Genomic DNA, 27802 nt, shown 5'->3' on the forward strand with positions numbered 1-27802 from the left:
TGGGGACAGGGGGGGGGAATGACAAGGAGGAACCTTTTCCACGTGGGTTCATTTTTGACCCGATTGAACAGCCGTGCAGTACTTGGGCTGACCAGAGGAGCATTTAGGACACTTAACCTCTTCCACTCCTTGAGGGCTCCGGCGCCCTCGGCCAACTTTACTGTCTTTCAGAGGCTGTAGCAGGCTCTGAAAGACGCAGGTTTTAGAGCCAGAGTGAAGATACTGTTATCACGTGAACTAGAAAACCTAAGGCTGTACCATTGGTACCAACCAGGTCAGGCTAAATAACGCTCAGAGGATGTAGATTCCTAGGTAGATTGACAATAAGGGGGTCTCAGCTCTTAATAATGATTAATGACTAGAAGAACTTGACATACAGTGCTGAGCTGTATCTCAAATTAATCTTTAGGTTCCCAGCTTTCAGATGATGTACATCAGTTCTATGTGACATCTACTGTTGACCTGCTATCTCCCCCTAAAGACCCCCTGTAGCCCCTAAAAAAGACAAAAACTGGTCTATGGTAAAGAGGGCTTGAGTGGAAAAGGTTAATTCCCCCCCTAATGTGGCATTAGGAGAAGAATGAAATGGAACTAGTTAAATAACAGAGACATGAAACTCAAGGAAAATTACAGAAAAGTAAACATAACACCACATTTTTTACAAAATAAAAGGTTCAATAGGACAGATGAAAAGCAGCTGCTGGAAAAATGGTTATACTGCCAATACAGACAATAAAGCACTTGTGAAAATGTAAATATGACAAGCTATCTGCATGTCTTCTTCCTGTTCTGTTGAGCTCAGATACACCCCTATCGATTTATGCTTGATCGGAAGTGTTTTCCAACAGTATGTTTCAGTTGTACAAGAGGGAAGGCTTCAAGGATGGATGAGGCAGTCCTAAACGGGGCTGGGTGATAACTAGATAAAGTGTGTGTGTGTGTGTGTTTTCACCTGGCATGATGCCCAGCAGACTGGTCTTGGCAGCTATTCGTGTCCTCATGCGGATGCTCTTGTCTCGACGGGGCGGCGTCTCAGCCAGAATACCGTTGGGCCAGTAGGAATCCCTATACGGAGACAGAGCCACTGAAGGTTATTCATAATGCTTCTGACCAATCAGAGTCATCTGAAAGAAAAGGGGAGGGGTTACCTGAACTTCTTCACGTAGTCTGCAACCTGCTCAGGTGAAGTCAAGTAGTCCACATGATCCACTATTTTCCTACAGAGACAAAGGAAAGATGATTCAGGTTGTGTGATGCTATTTACTGCCCTTTACTTGACTTCAGATTGTCTGGAGCTCTGAACATGCGTGTGCTTGTGTTGAGTTTAGGTGTGTGTGTGCAAACATCCTGTGATCTGTGAACTTTAATGCTATGATGCTCAGGTGGAACTGGTTCTGCAATAAAGATACTGACTGTGCATATTAGGCCATGAGATGTTTGTCTAAAATACTGTATATCACCTGTGACATAAAGATCATCCTGCAGAAAATACTTTGAGTTAACCATCGTTCTAAAACCAAATGAAGTTCTGCAAGATTGTTAATAGGTCTGGTTGAGTTTGGGATCATTTATAGACATGCTTTGGTGGAGCACAGAGGGTGATATACATAAATAAAACATGTCTAACTAGTCTGCTGAGTCTTCTCTGTGTATATTATGTCTCTGACCTGTTGATGGTGTCTCCATACGTGGCCCGGATCAGCTGCTGCAGCAGGTTCTTAATGTTCCTGCGCAGCCACTGGTTTTTCTCCTTAAGGTCAAACACTTCGTCCATCAGTAGCAGCATAACCCTCAGCGGGATGTTATCATCCACCTGGACACACAAATAAACATATGAATGACCATTTCAATAAATAAAATCACAAGGAAATGAAAGAAATAAAACATCCAGCGCCCAACTGACTCACGTTGTCATCAAGCTGAGCGGAAACTCGACAGTGTTCAGGGTCGATGTCAGACTTGGGGAGGAGCGGAGGCACCTGGAAAAATAGAAGGGGATAGTAAGACGTTGGATGAACTAACTTAAAGAGGAAACTGGTTTATTTACAGTTGTATCAAGGCTACGTGGCCAGCATTTGTGAGGATTGGTGCCCTATAATGAGTCTAATCATTATAACTACAGCCCAGTGATTCCAGGTTCTATTATTAATATCATTCCAGTCTATAATACAAAGTGTTAAGCAGTATGGAATCAGAAACTGGTACAGTTGTCTCTCTGTTACGCTTAAAGTTAGACTGCTACGGATCTGCTCAAATACTGTGGGTCAAATACTTGAGTCTAAGGTTATAATAGTTTTGAATTTTCAATTCGTTTTTATTTTAGTTCTGACTTTTTTTTATTTTTTAGTTAGTTAGTTAGTTAGTTAGTTAGTTTAGTTTCAGAGTGTGTTTGCTAGTTGTAGTTTAGTGTCAGTTTTTCAGAGAATTTAGTTTTTATATATTGAGTTTTACAGTAGTTTGTTTTTGTTAGGGACAGGTATGTCTCAGAAGTATGTAGCTACATATACATACAGAATACATGGTTGGAGAACTGTGTAGGAATGGCAATAATGTTTAATTTTCACGTTACTTTAGTGAAGTAATTGCAGCATGAAACCATCTCCTGGGATGTCAACTCCGTTAAATTTCTGTGGTTCAATGTCACGAGAGTTGACGTAAATTCACGTCTCCTTTTTTTCAGTAGTGACATATTAGATATCACTATATATTACATCCGTGTCCGTCCAAAATGCTCAAAGCGTTCCTACGATATCACTGGAGTGAGGCATAAAAACTAAAACTGAAATTAATTTACATTCATTTTTATTTTATTTTAATTATTTTTTACCCAGGCAGTATCGCCTCAGTTTAGTTTTACTTAAAGGATGTAGTTTTTATTTAATTTCAGTTTACTAAAATATTTTTCACTGCTTATTTTCATTTTTGTTTCAAATCAAAAAGCTAACAGACCATATCAAACAGAAAAAGACACTTTCACACTGATTAAAAAATAAAACTAGAACAAAAATAGTTAACTGCTTTGCTTTCCTTTATTAGGATGCAAAGTGTGATGGTGTTACCTTGAGTATGGACTGTTTAATGTCCTGACCCAGTCTTTCTGACATGCGGCCCATGTTATCAGAGACCTTGGTCATGCCCTCGGCCAGACTGTCTGGAAGGCCCTTCACCGCGTTGGACACGTTTCTCATCGAGCTCCTCAGAGGATTTACAAACGTGTCTATCTGATAGGGGAATAAAACAAAAAGGAGAAAATGTACTTTAGAAAACCGCCACTCCTTTCTCTATGATTGAATAAATGTGATGAGTATGCATTCACAAGTATAACTGAAATCTTAACTATATACATTATAAATCTGCAGTTATTTGGTAATAAATAAATGACACAGAGACATGTATTCCCTGTTTGAAAAAAATGTAGTGACCTTGCGTGCAAACTCTCCTTTGCCCTTGCTGTAGGCCTTGTTCTCTAGGAAGTCGTAGACATAAGGAATCAGAGTTGGACAGGCCTTCACCATCTCTGGGTTCAGCAGCAACTAGAACACACACACAAGTTATTGATATACGCTCCATAAAGGCATTTAAAATGTGACTAGTCAACGCTAATATATAAAACTGTTACCTGTAGGTATGCATTGAGGTCTTTTTTCCTCTTTTCTAAGAAGTCTCTGTCCATGTTGTTAAAGGTCTTCTTCCCTGGCAGTTTGAGGATCGATGTCAGGTTCTCAAACTAAAACAGAATATATACAACACTCAGGAGGTGACAACCAAGTTAATGAGATATTGCTCCCATAGACTGTATATACAGATGGACCAGTGGGCAACTCAGGGTCTGAGAAGTGAAGCCAAATACGGAAACTTGCATTTTTTCTAATAGCCAGCAGGGGGCGACTTCTCTGGTTGCACAAAGAAGTCTGATTGTATAGAAGTCTATGAGAAAATGACCTTACTTCTTGATTTATTACCTCAGTAAATATTGGAAACATGAGTTTTTGGTCTCAATCACTAGTTTCAAGTCTTTTTCAATACAGCATGATGTTCATTTAGTAAATTATGGTCCCATTTAGAGTCAAATAGACCATAAAGCAAGGTATGCTTTAGGGTGTGGCTACCTTGTGATTGACAGGTCGCTACTACGGCATTGTCCAGTCTGGGAGTTGTCCCGTGTTTTTGTCTTACAACTTTAACACTTTCACAGTGAGTTTTCAGTTCATCAAAGTTAATTGTGACATTTGGTCGCCTAAAAATGTCTTATTCAGCGTTCAGTTGTACTTAGCTCCACCCTCTCGTGTCACTTCTGGTTACAAAAACCAAGATGGCGACCGCCAAAATGCTCAACTTGATGCGTCAAAACAGCACTCCATAAACCAATGGGTTGCGTCACGGTGACTACGTCCACTTCTTATATACAGTCTATAAGAAGGACAACATGACAGCTTCCCAAACTGAAGCCAAAACATCTCTATCGCCCCCTATTGGCTGGCTGCAGTATAGGTCATAAACCCCGCCCCCCCAATGTTAGCGGACGGAACATGGGCCAAACTAAAAAGTCAAAGTACACCCTCAAATATTTTTTCCCAAAGATAGTTTCTGTCATTTTAGGTAGTTCTTATCACGCTGATGCATGTTCAAGAGTTCATTTTTCTGATAGGTTTGGTTTTAATTAGTTATGTGAGCTGTGTGCTTTAAAAAGGGGGGTGAGACGTCATGATCAACAGCTGTGATTCTCTAATCATTAACAAGCTGCGCCCATAAGCTTGCGATTGGTTCGGGCGGGTGACCTCGATAACGCGGCTCCACCAACAGATCTCTACTGCGCAGACTCTGGCTCCAAATGATGCCATAATCTTAAGATGTCAGCTCCCATATCCGGGATATTTTAGCTTCACTTCTGTGCAGTGGGAGGAAGTGGAAACGCGTCGTCCATCTTTATATACAGTACATCTGGTTGCTCCATGTTTTAACTCACTAAAATCAACTTCTGAATAACTGGTGCATACTCACACACACCTGTTCGGTGATCCTCATATGGAAGTCGTGGAAGTCAGAGTAGCGGCGATATGTCTTCCAGCAGTCCTCGCTGCCGTCCTGGCTGCGTCTGAACACAGTGATGGCGTACAGCGCGTAGGTCTTACCGTGGTCGTTGCACACCCCTGCAGCACCCCAGAAGCCGGGGAGACAAGGGTCAGCTACTGCGCCCGGCAATACATCCAAAAATGGTAATGGAGGATGAAGGGGGCGGATGAGAGCAGAAAAGAAAAGACGGGAACAGAAAGAAAAGTATGTGGAGGTTCAAAGTGTGTGTGGGGGGAAGGAAGCGCAAGCAAAAGAAAGAATGCAGAGCAGAGGGTGTGGAGATGTGATAAAAGGGAGGAAGATGGGACAGAATGACAGGAAAGGTGAAGGAGGGAGGGAGGGAGGGAGGAAGGAAAAACAGAAAAACAGTGAAAGTGATAAAATGAAAGAAATAAAGAATACTGAAACAGTATGAAGTGACAAAGCAGACATGATGAATGGAGCTAGGAAGTGAAAAGTTGAAAGAAAAGACATGCAGGGAGGGACTAATGGGCTAACAGACACCCAATATACATAACAAATTCATATACTCTCAACATAAACAGTTACAACACCCAAACCCCAAAGTGAAAGTCAGATGAAGTGTTTTTAAACCTGACATGCACAAGTTGCCAGAACCGTGTTAATTCACAACCCTACATCAAAGATTGACTGACAAAAAGTGCCCGAGAGATTTCAACCAGTGTTTCCCAAACATTTATTTTGGGGACCCACCTTTTAAAAAGGACAAACCATCGCGACCCAATTCACAATAGGCCTCATCTATAGATCGTGAGAAGAGCGAATTTGTGCGTAAATGAACGTTCCTGATCATTTTTACTGCCATTCCCGCTTCACTTTTATATTATCTTGAATAGGTAAACCAAACGTATTGACGAGATACACATTTGATAAATCACAACTTCGTTTTATGCACGTTATTGAAAACATATACACATATTAAATTCTTTATAAATGAGACCAAATAAATACATTTAGGTGGAGTTAACAGGCTCTCGTTTTTTTCCTCATCAGTAAAACAAACAGGATGTACTCTGAACAGAACAATACGAACATTCAGCCTCCCTCATGTGGCTCAAAGTTGTACTGCCGATATAAATCTTAAATAAAAGACTGGAAGAAATTCTGCAAATTTATTTTGTGACCCTAATAAAATCTCCTGCGACCCACCTGTGGTTCGAAACTCGATCTTTGGGAATGACTGATTTACACACAGTCTTATGCTTTAACACTTTATGGCAATAACACTAAATTTTGTGGAGGAGTGTATAAGAATCTGCGTGTGTGTGTGTGTACCTGTGTCGGAGATGAAGGCATGTAGGTGCATAGTTTCATCATGGCAGGAGTTGGACAAGTCGTCCAAAGACTGAAATCACAAGAAACAAGTCGTCATTTAGCAACGCAGTTTGCTAACAATAACACAGCAGAGTGCTACTTCACTGTTGGATGACGTGTCTCCACATCAGCATTTCTCTGAGCCCTGTTGCAACAAGAAGTGAAGAAGCCTTACTAGGTTTATGCTTCCTGTGGGAGAGCCATTGAAGGATTCTCCATCGCCGTCATCAGACCCCCGATAGCTCGGCTCTTTCAACATGTCCAACTCTGCTAGCATGCGGACGTAGAGAGGGCTCTGCTTGAAGGAGGGGTAGTAGCGTTCATCACGTAGCATCATTTCATAGACCTGGGGTCAAATAATGTGTGAGAATATTTGTTAACAGGTGGAAAACAGACACCAAAAGCTTTGCAAATAAGTCAAATAAAATCCCCAAATGTGTATTGGCATGATTCATAAAATTCCCTCATACACATATAAAACTCTGTTGAAAAGATTTAGTACATTTCTCTGGATTTCATCAAATATCTCTGGCGTGGGGTCGTCTTTCTGTAGCTTCTCCCCTAGTGTTGTTACGGACGCTTCGTCCACCTGCACCCTAGGAGACGCCTGATGGGGAAGAAAAAGATCACACTAAGAGCAGTTAGATACTTTCTTAAAATTTTGTATGACACAGACTAAAGAAAGCAGTGCTGTAAAGAAGTGCATTTGTTCATAATCTACCAAGAAATTACAGGAAGTAAGTATAATCAGATCTTCTTTTTAATGTTAATCTCATTTATGGCTGAAATGACTTTTGACGTCAAACACTCATGTGATCCCTCCCACCTTGTCCGAGAGGTATTGTTCGTAGACACCCAGCGCGGCGGCCTTCAGCAGCCCCTTTGTGGCGCTGGGCTGCTTCTTGCCATCTTTCTGCCAGCCCTGCATGACCTCCAGCTGCTGCTGTGCCGTCACCCTGTAGCCCTCCACAGTGAGCCAGAAGAACAGCTCTGCCTGGGCCCCCGCTGCCTGCATGAAGTCTGGATCAACAGACACATGACAGTTGGTCCAAATGGTGTCTGTCTACTATATTGCTTCACTCTGGTTACACATACATGCACAGTAAGTGGGCCAGTGCATTGAACGTTTAGTACTTTTGGCAGCTTGTGGTCTCTTGTAACTAAAGATCCATCTACTGTTACACTCTTACAACACTCTTATACTGCGGCCCCGCTCCTTCCACTTTATTAAACTTTGGTACGTTACAATTTTTGAATTTGTGGAGACGTTTTTTAATATGAAATCATATTAAACATTTTGAATGACAGAACCAGCCATAATGTTTAAGATGTTGGCTCTTGCTTATTTTCCACATCAGATCTGACACAACTTGGCCTGCCTCCTAGTTTGCACACACACAAACACGCTCTATCGTAATCTGATCTGTAAAGCGGAGTGACCTTTTAAAGTCTCTGACGAGGTCATGTGGGACTGAAAAAGAGTGCGCGCCTAACGAGACAGGTCGGGGTTATAAATTCTAGAGAAATGGAATGAGTCATGGATTATAAAGATGATTAACAGAAATGTTCAGGATTAAGGCCGTGGGATGACTACAGTGACGTTTGGCATCCGTGGTTCATGTGATGATGCATTTCCAGAATTACCCATGAAGAACTGCAGGGCTATGTTGTGGATGAGGATGTGGTCCAGTGGGATAACGCACAGCTTGCCAAAGTTGGCTGCCAGCTTCAAGGCATCCACCTCCTACACAACACAGGAAAACGGATAAGTGAAGTCTGACACACAAAGCAGAAACGATAAAAATGGTACTCTTTGTCTGGCTGACTCCAAAAGATAACTAACAAACTGACTTTGAGCCATTGCAGCTGGTTCTTGGAGACAATGTTTTACCATCACACTAACAATGAGTGATGTATGGTTTTACTGGATCCTCCGGTGTAAGCACTATAAGGCGGCGCTGCAGTTTCTCACCTTGCCAGAGTGTAGTCTCTGGATCCTGGTCTCACACACCTTCTTCACAAACAGAAGACTGTTAATCTGGTTCTTGATCACGTTGATGTCTAAAGGACAGAGAAAGAAAGACATCGAGGGAGGAGATGAAAGCAGTGCATTTATTTAGCCACGCTTTACCTTTGTGCTTCGTGTCTTCCTACTCACATGGCGAATTAAGCCCCTGGAGGAGCTGTATGTGACAACGCAAATGTCTGAATCATTCGAACGGGACATTAAACATGATATAATACCACCATACCACTGCTATGACGTGTAATTCCTTTGCACTTTCAGTGACACTCTACGTCTGAGAAAAAAACGTTGCCCTTGGTTGCTTAACGACAGGGCCACGGGGGGATCACTTCCAGGTTACAGATACAAAGTAACAACAAAGTTAGCTGCCAAAACCCACTACAAAATGGAAACATTTGGTTAACTTCTATGGAGGAGTGGATTGAGCAGCCAGTGCCCATCTCCAGAAAAACATTCACCCGCTAAACGACGTGCAGAGCTACGTAAAGAGGAGGTCTGACAATGTTGCCCAGAATCTGCAAGCAAGCAGAAACACAGCACAATTACACTAACCACTGCCTCCGCAGCACCACGACTCAGAAACTATCTGATGCGGGTCTCGACACCAGAGAGATTATTTTTAATTACTGGCAAGCGAAATTCGGGAACCGGAGAAAAGCAGAGCAACATCCTCGCCACACCAAGCATCACACCTCCTAGAACAGGGCATTTTTATTGTGAACATTATTATTTATTAATCAAAAACTATTAAAATTGGAATGTGTCTATAACTTTCCTATTGCCATACTTGATGACCGTTTTATAAAAGCAATAGCTCACTTCAGACTGTGATATGTTGTGATTATATCACAGCTAAGGGGCGTTGTTCGGCCCGGCGTGTGCTATTACTTAATTACAAACCAGCTATGTGACCACAGTGTTTTTGCATCATGTCCTGCCTCCTGCATGCTCTACCCAGGCGCCAACCCTGGCCTAAACCGAACAGAGTATTTCCAGTAGGTGAGAAGAACGCATCTGACACGGACAATCTCCTGTTGTGTGCTACATGTGTGAAAGGTCATCTCCAGACCTGATTCTCCAGACATTCTTGGGAGTTCATATGAGACAACGGCTTATGATTCATGCGGCGTGTGTCTGTATGTCAGTGAGAAAAAGTGAGCGCCCACCATCTCCGGCGGTGTCCAGGGAGCGGAGGTACTGCAGCTCCTCTAGCACCTTGTCCTTGACGGCCTCCAGCTCAGAAGGCTTGTCTGTCAGCTTCAGGATGTTCATGAAGGCTTCATAGTTACAGCTGGAGTCCCGTATCTATACGAAATCACATCCATTTACAAATCCACAACACACATACCAGGTCCCAATGCGGTTTCTGTCCCATTTCATTTGTTTTCTTGATTGTTTCTTGGATAGCTTTTTATATTATTTATAGAAAAAGTCAGTTCAAACAATGGCTAATAAGAGGTGTGGATTGGTGTGAGTGTCAACTCTCACCATCCAGATGACAAACTGGTTGATGTAGTCTGGGTCGCTAAGCTGGTTGATCAGAGGAAGTAGCACACCACGCGCCAGCACCTCCTAAAAAAACATCACAGTGCATTTTCAGGATCACTCACAACAATTTACACTACAAACATGCAGTCACGTGGTCTGGTACGGCAGTGTAGTCTATTCAGGAGCCTGTTGTTTGCTGGCTGGTGGCCAAAGTGGCAGCATTTGGCCGGCGGCTCAGCTGACTACTAAATTAACAACAACAGGTTGTATGACATATTGTGTGACTGAATATGTGATTTCACACCTTATATTGGCATCTAAGACCAATGAAGTCACGTGTGCTGTGATCGTTTGACAGAATGTGTAAGTGAGAGTGAGATTTTGTGTTTGTTTGTGTGCACTCACCCTCAGGAAGTATCTCATGTTCTTGTTGTGGAAATCTCCAGGAGGTAGTAACAGATACAGAAGCAACTCACACAAGTCCCGAAGAAAACCTGACACACACACAGCATATGTTTAGTTTTCACTAGTTACAGCATCAAACAGCAACACATTTGTGTTAAGAGTCCCTCATGACAGTGTGAACTATCCGACTAGACACATCACAGAGGTGTGTTTACCTTCTTCATCTTTGTGTGAAGTGCACACGACGTCTCGACAAATCTTCCTCTCCATCTCCACCTCGGCCTCAAAGAAGGAGTCCACCAGCTCCTCTGTTATGTCCCCTGTTCAGACATCACTCTTCATCATTGTCATTATCACCACTAATGTCTGAATTCTCATCGTCTGACTCCATCAAAAACTTTATGGAACAATTTTTCTGTACCACAAAATCAAATCTTTTTCTGTGGTCATCAAAGAATCACCGAGCTCTGAATAAAGGAATACTTCACCCCCAAAATGACCATTTGTATATCAATTACTCACCCCATGTTACCTTGAATTCTTGAAGAAAACTTTTGTTGCGCCTCAATTCGGACACTTCTGTTAGTACACTTCCATGTAGTACACTGTGCACACTATGTACTTACTTGTGTAGTGCGTGAATTTCAACAGGGTAGTGTCTCAAAACGCACACAGCTGTTGTGTACTCACTGGAAGCTTGGTAGATCCGCTGGTGAGGCCACGCTCAACGACAGCAAAACTATGTCAAATCATCAGTTTACAAACTCTCACACAACTCGTGCAGCATAATTCAAGTCTCATTTATCCAGTCGTATGCTCACTACTTCCCAAACACATGCGTTAATGCTAAAACAGGCAGGTGCGCTACTCGTCTCTGCATGTCTGGACGAGTAGTGTGCCAGCACAAGCGTGACTGTTAATTTGGAAATGTTTTAAATAGTAAGGTTTTAGTGAAGATGCATGTGTTTGGGAAGTAGTGAGCATTTGACTGGATAAACAAGACTCAGATTATACTGCATGAGTTTGTAAATGGATGTTTTGATATAGTTTTGTTGTTGTTAAACGCAGCCCCCATTTACTTTACTTTACTACTATTTTCTCAGTTTTTTGATTCTTCGTTCAACGTGGAGGCATGCGAGAAAAACAAAGTTTTCTTCACGAATTCAAGGCAACATGAGGTGAGTAATTGATTGATACAAATGGTCATTTTTGGGCTGAAGTATTCTTTTAAGCTCAGAGCGACATCATCAATCATTGTTAAAGACATACCAAACATGCTAATGACTACTGTGAGTGAGAAAGCAAGTGTGTATGAATGTGCGTGCTTACTTTGCTTGTCCTCTCTGTCAGCGAGGCGATCCTGGGCTTTTCTAAAGACACGTAAATGGGTGGCAAAGTCGTCCACCAGGCGAGTAGTGAAGTAAGGCTGCCAGTCCACCTCTTTGGACCTTGGCACATAAACACACAGGAATAATGAAGAACATTGGAAAAATAAATACAGAACATGTGGTTTGTTTAAAACGTTCAAAATCAAGACAAGGAAATGTCTTGTACCGTGTAGAGAACTGGACGAGGGCATTCTGCAGCGTCTGTCTGATCTCCAATAAGAAGGAGTCGTCCTCGCTCAGAGTGTAGTACCAGTACTGGATATAATCTCTCAGAGCAAACTGAATCACCTACAGAGACAAAGACATAAGGAGGATGAAAATAGGAAAGAAATTTAATAAAGACAACCCGATGAGCTGGACTGGATTGAGGAGCGGGTTAATTAAATGCTGCACAAGATTTGAGTGCGAGCGAGAAGGGTACATAAGTCTTTTCTGAAACACAATTAAATCTGTTGATTGTCAGTGTCTAGTATTACACTCAGAGAACAGATTACTGGGCTATTAGGTCCTAGGAAACCTGGCTAAATCAATCATTTAGTTGTTGCACACAGGAGGGAGGGATACAGCTGAGTAGTGTGATTAAATAAATCAATATAACTGTCAGTATAGTCTGCTACTATATGAGCTGATTTTGTTATGAAAGGTTTTTTGACCAGATGAGAAAAAGAGACTGTGAGAGAATGATCCAGAAAAATCAAGCGCATAAATGTGTTTCAGTCAGCATGACACAGGTTTACATGATGTCACGTTTAGCTGTGCTAAAGATCTCAAGGTTCACATGCTGCTGAAATGATTAGTGTGCATTTCCAGGGAGGACAAGAGGCACCATAGTAGAGCAGTTAGTGTCATCTGACCATCACAAACTGCTGTGTCTGCACTTAACTCTGCCGGCCACGCTGCTTTAGTGAGGAGAACATGCTACAAGCCACTGGAAGTGTTGTAACCACAGGATAGGGTGGAAAGACAAACGGTGACCACTAGACAAAAGCCACTAAGCTCATCCTCCCTGTCTGCAATGCTGATGGCTCGGCCTAACCATCATTTAGAAGATCTATTTACGAATGTGTTAAGCTGAAAGAGATTCTGAGTCAATTACCAGCAGCCAGAGAGTAAAACTATTACAGTTCAGCCCTTCAACGGGCTTTTACTTAAACCACATGATGAAACGAGCTTTGGTGCAACACTGACGGTGTAACCGTACAGAAGCTTTCAGTTCCACCTTCTGTTAGGACACAATGAGTCCATTGTTTTCTGGACAGTATGTCTGATAAGATTAACATACAGCGTTATCTGCTTACATGATTTCAAATAATCCAGAATACATTTAAATATTGTTTTGTAGACATAGTAATAAACTATCAAAACGCATCTAAAGCACTCTATTAACTAGATTAAGAGATATTTATTTCGAACATGTAAAGAAATTTAAATAGAAATATATTATATAGCATTTGAATACATGTTAATATAGTCAGATCTTGAAATGACGCACACACCATCACACAATACTTGCATGCACAGCAGACAGTATACACTCTATATGTGTCTGAAAATGAATTGGTCGCTTGGAAATTAGATTAGATCATGGTGCAGATTAATGTAGGAATATGTATTTGATTTGTGTTTCCTTTTGTATTATATTATGATTTTGTAGATATTTTCTTTTTATGTTATTATTATTTTGCATATAGGAGCATATTTGATTTGTTGACCAAAATGTGACAATGTTCATGTAAAAAAAAATCAATAAAATACTAATTACTAAAAATAATATTATATAGAATATAAGAAAACAAAACAACAATACCCAGCAAACATATACAACAAACTCTCAATAACAACATAGTTAAATACTGCATGTCCAAAAAAGGAGTAGTGAATACTTATCAAGTAAAAATAAGGTATTCAAAACAAAACAAGAACAATTTAATCAGAATAAACATGTTTTGTCAGTACCATGTTTTGTCAGTACCTATTATAATTTATTTCATTTAGTTATTTGTCGTACTTTTTCCAGTGCTTTTGGTTGATAATATTTTTGTTTGCTGGAAAATTGTATTAATCAGCTGACAGACATCCTGTTCAAGACAAATCGAATGACACAAAACGCAAGGAACAAACTCCCTGTGAACGGGAAACACTGAGGCTTTAGGGCTTTAGGTACGCAGTGTTTAACAGTGACGACTACTTTCTGGCTTGAGGCCGTGAAGTGTCTGACCTGGGCCAGCTGATAGGTCAGTGACTGAAGTGGGCCAGGGTCCAAAATGTCTGGAGTGTTAGTATTTGTCACCCAGCCATAATACTGTTGTCCCATTATCATCGGTGCGGTGCTTTTTATGACCAATCATTCAGCTATGTCACCTCATAAGTAGTCTCGCATAGCCAGACCTATCTCCACCGCGCTGTGTCAGCGCACGTGTCTTTGAATATTCGGGTCGCCCTAAGGTAGAAGGTACTTGCATATAACATGGAAAATCAAAATTTGCAGAACACTCTCCGCCTGCTCTCTACTGAGGATATTTTGGCCTAAAAAAGGAAAATGACACGGGAGCGGACAGTCTACAGATTCCAGCAACATCTGAACCATATATCTGGGCTGTATTATCGTAAAGATATTAATAAAAACATAGAGTAAACACTGCGTATATGCGCAGCCACGTTTTTAGACCTCAGAGGCTTAACACAGAACATTGGTCATGAGTGATGTTATGAAACTTGATCATTCTGGTTGTCAAAGGTGCAAAATGTTGCTGGTGAAGCTTTGACACAGGTGCCATATGTACAGGAAAACACATTATATAATACAAAGACACACACCTGTTGTAGTGGTTCATCTATGAAACTGGAGCCAGTCAGTCTCCTGTCAATCTTTATAGGCTTCATCTCCAGCTTCATCTCATCCAACGTCTGAAGGTGACAAAACGAAACACAGAAAGACAACCAATGAAAACTTTAATGATCTACATAGTAACTGGCAGGCAGACTTCACCTACAAAAGGAACTTGATTTACGACTAATTAATTTGCTTGAGTAGGCGAGGTCAAAATGTTTGTGTGCTCAAGCGGGCTTTTACCTTTAGTATACCAATTTGTGTGGGAGGCAAGTAGGACTGCTCGCACTTCTCTAGGTGTCTCTCTGAGTTGATCTTTCCATAGAGCAGAGTGACCGCAAAGCCCCTGGAACACAGAAGTGAGAGTGAGAGAACAGCTAAAAACTGATCTATCTGGTGGTATTGTGGTTAATGTGAGAGAGCGTGCTTATGTAAAGACATGGTGGATGGATTAGTGGTCTTCCTGCTCACCCTCCAATGAAGCAGAAGATATAAAAGGCCAGGTAGAATATGGCAAAGGGTCCAAAGGTGACGAGGAACAGCACGACTCCAAGACCCCCCCATCCCCAGATGGACAGACTGGCCTGAAACACACACAAAAACACAAAACATAAGTTAATACTCCCTTTAGTTATACTTTAATCCGTCAGAAGGAAGACTCAATCAGTAATGCCTGATCAATTCATTTACCCCTTCTATCACTGACAGACTTAATGACACATCCTTCAATATGCAGACCAAGACTACCCTCCAAATATATCCACTTTATTCATGTTTTCAGGTTGTACTATTTGTGTCTGGTGTTTACTGTACGCAGTTAACAATCCTATATTTTCATAAAAATTCCCCACATAATCAGTCAATCATCGATCATCAATTCCCCTCATAAAACTGTTTGGGCTCGACTGCTCACTCCATTGTGAAGGAAAAGTAACAAGAAATCAGCACCACTAGGCGATTGTGCTGTAAAATGACGTCATTCACAGAAAAAAACACTATTCCACACTTTAGATGTCAGAACAGGAAAAGATTATTTAAAAAGACACACACTGTGGTGTGTTGTATTGTTAGAGAGTATCAGGCATTGACTGTGTGTGTGTGTGCATACTCGTGTGTCACATCCTATGGTTTTCCTGTTATTGTCAGTGCAGGAAACCGAGCTCTCATTTCCAGCTAGCAACTCCGTGTCCCAGTTCTCCACATAAGTTACTCTAGTAGTAGCTCCATTTTTTTTCAGTCCCATACAATCCTTACAATTATAGAACACCAGAAAAATCCAGTATGAGTCAGGCTACACAGTGTTTGTGTGAATGCATGGTGGGGGTTGTTATGTGAAGGATGAGCCTGCCATAGAGCTCCACCAACTTGACCAATGCAAACTGGACTAATGAAACCAGGCCATGCAAACCTAAGAAAAGTACTAGAATATACAGTGGCATGAGGTAATGTGAAAAAGCAGTTATCTCATTTACTGTATATAAGAAGTGGACGTAGTCACCGTGACATCACCCATTGGTTTGTGGACTACGGTTTTGGAGCCTCGAGTCTGGCATTTTGACCGTCGCCATCTTGTTTTTTTTTGCAACCAGAAGTGACACGAGAGGGTGGAGTTAAGTACAACCGAACACTGAATAAGACATTTTTAGGTGACCGAAATGTTACAATTAACTTTCATGTACTGAAAACACACTGTGAAAGGGTTAAAGTCGTACGATGAGAACACGGACAACTCCCAGAACGGACAATACCGTGGTAGCGACCTGTCAATCACAAGGTAGCCACGCCCTAAAGCATACCTTACTTTTGAGTCTATTTGACTTTAGAGTCTAATTGAGTCTATTTGAGTTGAATGGACTCTAAATAGGACCATAATTTACTAAATGAACATCATGCTGTATTGAAGTAGCCTTGAAACTAGCGATTGATACCGTAAACTCATGTTTACAATGTTTACTGAGACTTCAATAGAATCTGACTTATTTTTGCAACCAGAGGAGTCGCCCCCTGCTGGCTATAAGAAAGAATGTAAGTTTAAGGCACTTCCGCATTGGCTTCACTTTTCAGCCCACTGAGTTATCTACACAATGATGGTTAGATGTGAAAAGCTTTCACATAATCACACACTGGATAAAGCTCACACTCTGGCCGTGGAGCCACCAGATATACAGGCACCATGATGATCAGCAGTGATGATCTCCGGCTGCCCTACATTCATTACTAGAGTTCCTTAGATAAGCAGCTCCACTGATAGACAGACAGAGCTCCCGCAGGACATTGAGACATTGTTCTCTCTGCTACAGCCAGCCGTGGGCAATCGGATGGCACAGCCTATGATGTATAGCACAACCACGACACACAGGGAGGCTATTAACAATCAATGCTAAGCAAACTACTGTTGAGGAATATGATCAGTACCTGTGGCCCTACCAACATGCAAATCCACAATTTTATTAACTATTATTACATGGCTTTGTTGAATACTCACTTCTGATTGGTCAATCAAAGCAGTCTGTAATTTCTTTATAGCAGACGGTTAATATGTATAACAGACCGTTGCTATGGGCGCAGTTCTGATGTCGGACTCTGGCAGAGCATTTTTGTGTCAAATTATTGATTTCTTAAGTAAGTAGCTGTGTAATAAGTGGGATAATGTACAGCTAGCGGGTCATTTGTTGTGAAATAAACCCCTTCAGTGCGATGCAAGACTGTCCGGGTTTATTTCACAACAATGACCAGCTCGCTGCACAAGAAAATGCCTCCAAAAATTCTTGAGAAAGGATCAATGAACACAGGTTGCTGCATGCTACTAATATATTTTACTATACTATATGATTACAAATCAGAATTGCTTTTCCCTAAAATCAGTAAGATGTGTTCAACATCAATTTTAAACATTCCATGAAAATCTAGCTAAGCTCATGCCACTACGCACATGCATGCCTCATGACTAGGATGTCCTGATGACATTTTATTTTGTTTTCGCTCCCAAACTGGATAATTTGATATTCAGTATCTGCTAATACCAAGTATCAGTACAAAAGAAACTGCTCAGAGTATGGCAGTGGACGGGCTGAACATGGTACATGGCGCAGGTATCCTGAATGTAAGACTGAATTATGAAAATGAACAGACATAGGCTATAGTATTTAACCTCTAAGGTTATGCATTTCCAACATCTTACCGAGTTTCAATACTTTTAACTTTAATGGAAATGTTTTTTTTAAAATAGGAAAAACTGTTTATCAATAAAAATACTATTAAAAAAAGCAAGTCTGTCCACAAAGATTTAGTTTGCTTTAGTCTGACACTAGTAGTTGTTGTTGTTGTGCTAGCTTTGCTGTCAGCATGAATATCTCTATTCAAACTGGCCACTATTGTTTGTGTTGCTCTATGGTGTATCCAGAGCACGATGGGTTACACTGAACAAAGGATCTCAATCGGATCAGGCTTCATAAAGCTGATACCAGTCCATTAAAAATATGACTTGACTGGCTCCGGTTCAGATCAGCTCGTGACATCTGTAGTCACCACACCTGCTGATTACACAGCAGCACACTGGAACAATTAAAACCTGATGCTGACGGCTGTCAGCGAGGACCCTCTGACCCTGACTTTACTTAACTCATAGTAAACCAAACGACTAATAGACATGCTAAGCCCTGTCAGAGTGTAGGCGAAGACGAGACAGCAGAACTGGTTTTATACATATGGGTATGTTCTTTACAAATCATTACAAAGAACAGTATCTCTGAGCATGCCTGTGATATATGACGCACGGCAGACAGACACTTTGTTTATGAACCAAGTTACGGGAGAAATCAGGTTAGGGCCGGAAGGAAATACTAGAACACACATGATTAGAGTACATGTGCTGCAATTACCCTAAATCTCTCATTTACATGTAACTAGTTAGTAATCAGTTCCCTACCATCTACCATATTTTGAACCAGGGTTGCAGTATTTTAATTATATTAGTTATGTAAGACGTTACAGACAGACAAGAGTTATTCTCATTTGTTGAATTATCTGACAGCATAGTAAGAGAGCACACTTTTCTTTCCTTTATGTAGAAACCATCTCATTTAGACCTTTGTTTTCAATTTCAGCCTTACAGATTAAATACTTGGGATAAAAGGAATCACAGCTACTGTTTCATTTAATTTCTTACAGCTTTTTTAATCTGACACTCTAACTCTTCTAACAACCCTGTTTAACAAACATGGAGTGAAATTAGTCTCAAAATGGTCACAAATGTGTATTACATGATCTACAAATGTAAAATAAGATTTACAAATGGGTACAACGATTTGTGCATAATTTTGGGTACTCACAAATGCATGTTCCAATCTACACACAAATACCAATCAATTTGAACACATGTAAAATGGTTTTACAAATGCACACGTGACGTCACAACCTGAATAAATATTAATATTTTACATACATGCTTCCATGCTTCCCGTGTGCACACAGACTGCCTGATACACACGGATCAGGTTACATTTGCATGTGGAGTTTTGAGACTAATTTCACGTCTCCAGCTCAAACAGATCCACAAATGCATGCTGCATTTAAGTACTGGTGGAAAAATGGGACAACTGGGCTTTCGGTGAAATTGTGCTTAATTTCAAAGAGGGAAAGATGTTTTTCTAAATAGACAGAATAGCTCGTCACCCCTCAATTAGAAAACATTCATTTACCAACTATATACTCAATACAGTAGCCTATAAATGTAAATATGTGGTTTAAATAAGCTAATGCTAGGTGGTAATATTCTTCTGCTGGGACAACAGCCACTCGAGGCAAAAAGCGGTGTTATGTCGAAGTCTGTTCCCTAGTCGAGACTGTGAAAATGGTCTCAAAACTCCACACGTAAATGTAACTTGAACCGCACAAAATTACGCACAAAACGTTGTACACATTTGTGAATCTTATTTTTCATTTGCAGATCATGATGTAATACACATTTGTGACCATTTTGAGACAAATTTCGCTCCATAAGAATACACTACATGGCCAAGATCAACTCTCCCAGCAGAAATGTAGCTGTGATAACCAAGTTTCTCTAAATCTCTTAGAAAACCAAGATTCTTGTGGTTTAATAAATCAGGTTATTGCAAAAACTTGACTATAACCAAGTGTATTGAGTGCATGTGAACACACCGGTTTCTGGGCCGCAGAATGTGTCCAAACTGGCTAGACAACCCCCTTTCTCTCGAGTCATAGCTGGCTGGGACAAAGTAACAAATAGCAGGGTTATGACTCTGGAGAGAGAATAGGGCTTGCCAAAGAAGAGGACCATTATTACAGTTGAGCTAGGAGTGGTAGTTATACTGTACAAAGGAATGCCGTTCACAGAGCAGTTTATACCCTGCTGCATTATCTAACACTTCCATGTATAACACAGTTATCAGCCACAATGTTGTCACCATTTACAACATCTACTCTGTTTACCTTTCACCCACACAGTAAGAGAAGGCAGTTTCTCCACTGTTGGTTCAGAAGCTTTCAGCGACCCGCTGCAGTCATCACTCAGTGACACATTTATTACCACCAGGCCTAAGCTACATGCTAACAAGTGACTATATTATACACACAGAATAGAGAGGTGCAAGAATGAGTCCTAAAACACGGAAATGAGTTAGCATTTTAGCACTTCCGGGTTCCCTCATCTGGATGTTTTTTTAGTTAGATGTCTGAAATAAGGTCTGTGGTTAACACAAGCTTAAGAGATTTTAACGTTTTGTTCTACGACATAAAATACGTCAGTAAATATCCCACTGGTGAATTTTGAAGCTTTTACATGTATTAAAAAAGGCGGTTGCTAACAAGTGGCTAAATGAGATTACTAAACGTCACGCCGAACACTAGTCCGTCTTTAGCTAAGTGGTGGTGTCATGAAGTCGTAGTAGTAGTCATGTAGTTTGTTTATAACCTAACATTAGCTTCTGGTGATTGTATTTACATTTCAAAAATCATAAAAGTGGTGTTCATTTGTGGAGATTAATTTACGGAACAAAACGTGTGAGTATCATAAATGTTTGTTTGCCATAGAGCTTATTTTCTGCAAACATTCAAATGGAAAAATCCCATTGGCTTTTTGTAGAGGGACAGTCAGGGCTGACTAAAGTATTTTGAAAAACATTTGAATTCCTTCAAGATTGATGTAGTGGACCTGAGCTGGGTTTGTGCTTGCCAGAACAAACTGTAAGCAGTGTTTCCTCCCAGTGTTTTAGTCGGTTAGTCTGTAAAACTGAGTTTCTCCACAAAGAATCACACAAAAGCATCGCATTAAATCTTGTGTTTACCAGAAATGTGCTCATATGTTTCTTGGAAATAAGTCATTCAGCATGAAAAAAGCTTAGAAAACGACTAATCGACATAAGAAATCTTAGTCGACTAAAACCAAACCAACTGATTAGTCAACTAATCAACTAAGTCAATTTAAAAGAAATGTAAAAGAAATACTGTCCCGAGTCCATGCTACCAAATGCAATCATTCCCTGAGAAGGTATTTGTATGTAGCTCAAATGGGTAACGTAAGTCCAGTCTGACGTCAATGGCGCCAGTGAACAGCAGTGAATGTGGAGGCTATCAGTAGAGCTGTGTGGTGAGGTGATGAGGCTGTGGAGGCTTGGCTCTGTAGGAGACGATAACCGACACTCTTGAGTCATTACAGCTTACACAGGGTTTTAAACATGAACCATCTGCTCCAGTGATTAACACCCAGGCCCATCGGGAACGCACACATCTAAACATCTAGGCAATTCCTTACGCAACCCACACTCAATAGACACACACAACCATGAGCGTAATAATAATTTGAACAAGAGGTCTGCACATGCAGATAGACAGAAATGTGGTTGTGTCGGTTGTTCAAAAATGTATATAAATGTACTAAATTATTTATCAAGATGTTCTATGATAAAAATGACTACTTGTATTAATGGCCAAGAATCAAGCAGAGAAATATTCACTAAAATAACTTCAGAAATGTACTCTGATTATATTGATTCATGCTCCTAACTCTACTTTCATCTGCCTGTTTCTCTCTTTCTTGCTTTTTCTCTCAAACACAAACGTACAGTGACTAGCAGCAACTTCAACAGTGAATAATCTAAATGTTTAAAAGCACTGCCATAAAGAAAGAAATGTTTTTTGAGGAGCGCTCTACTACTGGATGTCCTTGACTCCAGGCACATTCAGACATGCACACACAGCCTCTTATCAGTGTCTCGGAGATTATCATTTCACAGATTTCCTGGCACGACTTGAAAACATAACCACGCACAGCTACACACACAAACTGCACTGTACACATACCCAAACACACACGTGTCGGAAGAAGTGCTAAAGTGTGGATATTGCTATTTTTGTGATTTATGCACCAGCGCTTAGCTGCAACCCCGATATGTGTGGTCATTGGGAGAGAGGTTAACTCAGCCCATTAAAGCTCTCCTGAGGGAGATCCATGGTTAATGCCTCAGAGGGAGAGAAAGGTAGTGGGGCTGAATGGTCATGCTGGCCTAATCCACCAGGACCACCATAATACAAAGAGCTACCATATTAGCTTCAGTCTCTAGAATGAAAAGAGTATATAAGTGTATCTATGCAATAAAAAAATTGTAGAGCTGCTGTCTATTAAATTAATTGCCAACTATTTTGATAGATTAATTGGTTTGAGTAATTCTTTTAAGAAAAAAAGTCAAAATTCTCTGATTACAGCATCTTAAATGTGAATATTTTCTGGTTTCTCTACTCCTCTATGACAGTAAACTGAATATATTTGAGTTGTGGACAAAACCATCCCCATTTGCTGACATTTTATAGAACAAACAGCTATTGATTAAACAAGGAAATATTCGACAGATTAATCCACAATGAAAATAATCGTTAGTTGCAGCCCTAAAAAATTGCTCCAGTAATAATTTCCAGGGAGGATTAGAAAAATCTCTTGTGCTGTCATTCATTTAAAAATGAGAAATTGTCAGGATTATAAGGAGATGTAAACAAATCTTCCACACTTTTAGAAGACTTTTATTAAATGTCGTTGTTGTTTAGTCAGTCTGTTCCTTAAAAAGACTAATCAAAATGATGCAGAAAAATGTGCCCTGGTATGCCGTCTTGGCCACAGGCAGGTTGACAGGAAGCTCGTCACAGCGCGTCTAACCTACTCTGTCATGTGAACGTGGTCGGCCTTCCGTTGACAAATCTCTGACAGACAGCCCACACTAACAAACAACACAGTCAGTAGAGTAGATACTGGGAAAGTCTCGCTGCAGGCTAAAACCTGTGCTGTGCAATCCCCTACTAAGATGCCTTTAGCCATCATTAACTTTACTAGCATTAGGTGGGGCAACAAGTAGAGCAGGAGAGCAAAGATGAGGCCAAATGATCCACTCTTTAGCAGGCCAATTATCTAATAAAGAAACTTCTTATCTGAAAAAATATAACCTGAGATAATTGGATAAACTGCTTTTCTTTTGGAAACACAGAGAAGCTGGTGTTTGACCAGCAGAGTACTTCACCTCCCATAGATTTGAAGTGCCGGTTAAAATGTAACAAGTGGGGTATGTGAGAGCATATGTACATACTACATACATGTAGCACTAACTGCCTTCCACAGTAGTGGGATAATAATGTCAGAGAGCAGACTTTTATGATCAACACCTTGAATACACTATAATCTATCTTAAGCCCTGCTCACACTTTCTACTGTAATGTATTTTAGATTATCTGATCACTGCACAAGGAAGTGCTAGACTTTCTGAAGTAGTAACATGTGAGCACTTGTGGTAGGGTGACAAACTAAAGATAAAATCTGAATGAATGAGTGGAGAAACATAACAAAAGCAGATGCTTTGTACTGTGTACAAGATACTTGCCAACCTTGAGACCTCAAAAATGGGGAGGATTTTGAAACAGCAGGGGGTCTGAGGCTCTGAGATTCAGAGAGTTTGTTTACTGCATTGTGGAGACTTTTAAAGAATGAAAATGGCTAAATAATTATAAAGTACACTGCAACAGCAGTTATGTTAAATACTTTTAAATTTACTTTTAATTCTCAGGAACGAATACAGAGTAATTGGCCCCTCTTGTGCGAACTTGTGTGAATCTCTGGCATCATCAGTTTTCATTCATTCACTCATTCATTTATTGTCTGCCCCTGCTTAAGTAGGCCTATTTCTCTCTCCTTCTCTGACTCACTGAAGGTCCTTTCAGACACAACGCACCACTGCGCTGTGAAACTCTTTATTTCCAATGGTTTGCGCCATGCCACAACGGCTTTTTTTCTGCATTGAGCAAAGCCCAACTTTGGGAGCACTGCGCACTAAAAATGAGTGTTGAACCCAGCGGCGAGCGCAGCTCAAATCACGAGTAGCTCTCTTCCCCCAGGAAAAGACATTTGGTGTAGCAGTATTGTTGTCCGGGAGGAAACAGTAGGGCTTCTAAACGCTGTACAGTTCTAGAAACAGCTTGAGATAACGAAAAGGGGAAAAAGGTGTGAACATTTGTCATAAATCGGGAGAAATACGGGAGAATTGTGACCCTGGGAGGAAACCGGGAGAGTTGGCAAGTATGGTGTACAATGCTCCTTTGCATAGAAGCTTTTTCTGGCAGTTTGTGGTGCCCCAAGACCTTAATAAGACACTTATTGTTAGTTTTCAGCTTTGATTTGTCATGCAGCTGTAGCACATGCAACCTCTGCAGTAGTAGAAGTCTGCATCACCGGTGCTGCCCCAAATTTGTTGTTTTGTTAAGTTTAGCAGCTGTAGCAGTTTGACCCATTTGTGTCCGCAACTGAAATTTTTTAATTTCCTTTGGTGGAAGTGTTCTCTGGGCTTGCCTTAGCACAAATGTGTTGACATTTTCAAAATCAGTCAAACCGTTTGGCTGAAAAGTGAGTTTTTCTTACCATACTATCCCATGTGCCCAAATACTAGTTATAGTATGATAAGAAGTCTGTGATGCCAAATGTGAACTGTGTCTCTCAGCGTGACCTAGACACACTGTGGATATATCTGGACACAAGACACAGGTCTGGACGGGGCTTAATTCTTGAAAGATGTCAGCTTGTTTGGCAGGGCAACCGTGTCTATTTACTGAAGGAAGGAGGGAGAGGTGCACTCGAGGACAAGCAGGCCTGATGTGACAGCGTGCTGCTGGCCTTAATGTCTACCAAGCTTTGATTAAGACACCTTAATAAGATTTAGCCAGGGGTGAAAAGCACCGAGATAACTTTGTGTGCTTGTGGATGAACACACAATGCACCCACATCCCCCTACAACAAACTGACTCAGTGTACAAAGGTGTATTCATCAAACTATGTGTGTAAGGAGTTGATCACAATCAGACAGAAAAAAAGTCCATGCCGATGTCTACAGCCAAACTTGATCTTACTATTGAATGTGCGACAAAACTACAAAACACAACAGCAGCATTTGCATTATAACTTAGTGAACTTAGTTAAATGCAATCATAGCGGAAAGCAAACTATAATAAATAATAATATGTTATTAAAAGTCTCAGACAATACCTAGGATGGGTGTAAGAAAATATTGATACACATGAGTATCGCGATATTATGTTATGTGATACTGTATCAATTTTTAATTAACCTCTTAAAAATCAGACGGCCCACCGTCGGGCCCGGCCACTATTTGATTGTTTGGAGGTTGTAGCAGGGCCAGTTTTAATGGTAGAGTTAAGGTAGTGGCATCATGTGAAACTAGAAAAACCTAAAGAATCCATTGGTAACAACCATGTCATACTGGCTTGTCGAGAAGGAGGCTAAATAACGCTCCAAAGTTACACTAAATTTTGGCGAGGAAAAACTGGCATGGCGATTTTCACAGGTTTCCCTTGACCTCTGACCTCAAGATGTGTGAATGAAAATGGGTTCATTGGGTACCCCCCGAGTTTGCCCTCTACAGACATGCCCTCTTTATGATAATCACATACAGTTTGAGGCAAAAACAATGCTGTTTTTTGCATGCACTATAAATGTGTTGTTTTGCCTATTCTAAAATGGTTTGTTTCTGGTGTGTTCTTTATACTATGACAGTTTTCCTAAAATTAAATGAAAAAAAAACAAAACGCAATATATCGCCTTGCTTACAGTATCGCAATATATTGCAATATATTGAATCGTTACCCCAGTATCATGATATGTATCGTACAGACAGATTCTTGCTAATACACCGCTTTATTGCATATTTTCTTCATATCGTGCAGCCCTGGCAGGGAGCAATATTTTTGCAAAGAGCTATAGTTTGAACACCTGACTGCACATTTACACATAAATCAGTACCCTCAGTCAGACATGCAGAATAGTGCAGTCAGTGTGCAGCTAAAGCCTTATTACCAAAGGCTAAACCTGTACTTAAACTTCTGGAGAGGTGCCTAGCTGTGACTAGGTCACCTGCCGCTCAGGTGAAGTCTGTTTGCTTGTCAGCAGATGTCAAGGCCAGTAGTATATCCATCTAAAAATCAGGAAACCACAGCGTGCATTGAGAAATTGCATCACATGAGAGCTGTAGTCACACTCAAATAAACCGGCTTGTCAGGCTGAGTGATCACTAAGCCCAGGTGTAATCACTATAACCACTGACCAGCAACAATGGACTGAAGACAACTCTATTAATATTTTAGGGGGAAGCCTGTGTTAAGCCCAGTTGTTTGAGTCTTGACAAGAGCAGGGAGCTAGTCTGACTGACAGTCTGGCTACTCACTGGAAACAGCTGGGTGCATATGTCTCAGACTTTCCCTTTAAGTAAAAGTAAGACGAGAAACACAGCATTCTTACCATTCCTGTAGTTACCTGCCACCAATTAAACGTGCTTGTCACCTACATAAATGTCAGCTAATCATCACAGAAAACAGTTTAAATTAATCCACAACTGTGCGTTAATAAACCTTGCTGCTAACTTTCTTTCGCCTTTAACATTATAGGCTACATTTCATCCAAACAGCTTAGCATTACCTCTCAGCTCACCTGTATTTGTGATGTAGGAATTCGTTGCTGAGGGATGTTACTCATAATCTAAACGCATAACTTATTGCCTGTGTCGAGCTAATTCCTGCATGTTTGAGTCAAGAGCAGGGAGCTATTCTGACTGACAGTCTGGCTACTCACTGGAAACAGCTGGGTGTACATGTCTCAGACTTTCCCTTTAAGTAAAAGCAAGACGAGAAAAGAAATGCCACAGCATTCTTACCATTCCTGTAATGAGCTGCCACCCCATTAACCTGTTTTTTACCTGCATAAATGTTAGCTAATCATCACAGAAAACAGTTCACGTTAGTCCACAACTGTGCGTTAATAAACCTTTCTTTTTGCCTTTAACATTATAGGCTACATTTGATCAGCTCACCTGTATTTGTGATGTAGGGATTCGTAGTTGAGGGACGTCACTCATAATCTAAACGCATAACTTACTACCCACATTGCCTGTGTCGAGCTAATTCCTGCATTGACAGCGAGGACATCAGCTCATCGTATTAACTTAGAGTTAACTGTGTAATCCCGGCCACTTATAGCAGCAGACACCCTTACAGTACTGAAAGCCCAGTGTGTGTGTGTGTGTGTGTTGTCCTCTCTCTGTGTGTTTACCTGCGAGGCTAATGCTAAAGGTGCTAGCATGCTACAAGCTAACTAGCCGTTGTCAATCAGTAGAAACTATGGTAACGGACACATAGGTGTTTCACAGGGTCTAACTTACCTCTGCGAACATCGTCTAAAAGAGGCTGTGCGGTGCGGTGGCTCTGGCTAACCCCACCACATTGTAACAGTCGAAGAGGAGGGTTGTTTTCTCGGTTAAAAGCGGTCGTATCTCCAGTCTCCGGACTCTCCTCGGAGCGTCGCCATGTTTGCTAGGGTTTACAGGTTTTACGTCTCGCGTGTTCTGTTTCTGGACGTCGCGATGTGATTGGCTGAGAGGCGATGACGCAGAAACACACCCGTTGACTGATTGACAGGCAGCAAATAGCAGAGATAATCACGACTGAACAAATACACAGGATTTAACCATTTATCATTTATATATATATATATATATATATATAATCTTACTCTGGTTTACCACAGTTAAAAAAAATGCACAAATAGTCTACTTTATTCTCATGAAGGTTAAAGAAATTCACTTTGATATTCTTTATTTATATATATATATATATTTATTTATTTTGTTTCACACAAAAAAAACATTAAATACAAATCATATGAAAGAAATACCAGTATGTGTAAGGGTGTGGAAG

General features: G+C 40.7%; 1 protein-coding gene across 10 annotated transcripts in view; it reads right to left on the minus strand.

Moving 5' to 3' along the window:
* snx13 (sorting nexin 13) overlaps positions 1–27475 on the minus strand; it is a 30117-nt gene extending 2642 nt beyond the window's left edge. Inside the window, exons 1-25 of one of the 10 annotated variants that reach the window (XM_037795360.1) lie at positions 27268–27475; positions 15017–15129; positions 14789–14891; positions 14533–14622; positions 11882–12003; positions 11657–11775; positions 10543–10647; positions 10328–10416; positions 9923–10006; positions 9601–9739; positions 8381–8469; positions 8053–8152; positions 7235–7428; positions 6911–7015; positions 6584–6754; positions 6370–6439; positions 5788–5835; positions 5002–5150; positions 3620–3727; positions 3423–3533; positions 3060–3221; positions 1908–1979; positions 1668–1813; positions 1149–1217; positions 953–1065 (exon numbers count right to left, since the gene is read on the minus strand). In XM_037795360.1, the coding sequence (XP_037651288.1) occupies positions 953–1065; positions 1149–1217; positions 1668–1813; positions 1908–1979; positions 3060–3221; positions 3423–3533; positions 3620–3727; positions 5002–5150; positions 5788–5835; positions 6370–6439; positions 6584–6754; positions 6911–7015; positions 7235–7428; positions 8053–8152; positions 8381–8469; positions 9601–9739; positions 9923–10006; positions 10328–10416; positions 10543–10647; positions 11657–11775; positions 11882–12003; positions 14533–14622; positions 14789–14891; positions 15017–15129; positions 27268–27279 (2683 nt within the window). In that variant the 5' untranslated portion in view covers positions 27280–27475. Of the gene's footprint in view, positions 1–952; positions 1066–1148; positions 1218–1667; positions 1814–1907; positions 1980–3059; positions 3222–3422; positions 3534–3619; positions 3728–5001; positions 5190–5787; positions 5836–6369; positions 6440–6583; positions 6755–6910; positions 7016–7234; positions 7429–8052; positions 8153–8380; positions 8470–9600; positions 9740–9922; positions 10007–10327; positions 10417–10542; positions 10648–11656; positions 11776–11881; positions 12004–14532; positions 14623–14788; positions 14892–15016; positions 15130–26540; positions 26840–26919; positions 27203–27267 lie in introns of those variants that run through there. The other 9 variants (XM_037795354.1, XM_037795352.1, XM_037795353.1 and 6 more) reach the window with 9 other exon arrangements.
* Between the last annotated feature and the right edge of the window lie 327 nt (positions 27476–27802).

The sequence above is a fragment of the Sebastes umbrosus genome, chromosome 15, assembly GCF_015220745.1.
Source record: "Sebastes umbrosus isolate fSebUmb1 chromosome 15, fSebUmb1.pri, whole genome shotgun sequence".
NCBI classification, from domain to species: domain Eukaryota; kingdom Metazoa; phylum Chordata; class Actinopteri; order Perciformes; family Sebastidae; genus Sebastes; species Sebastes umbrosus.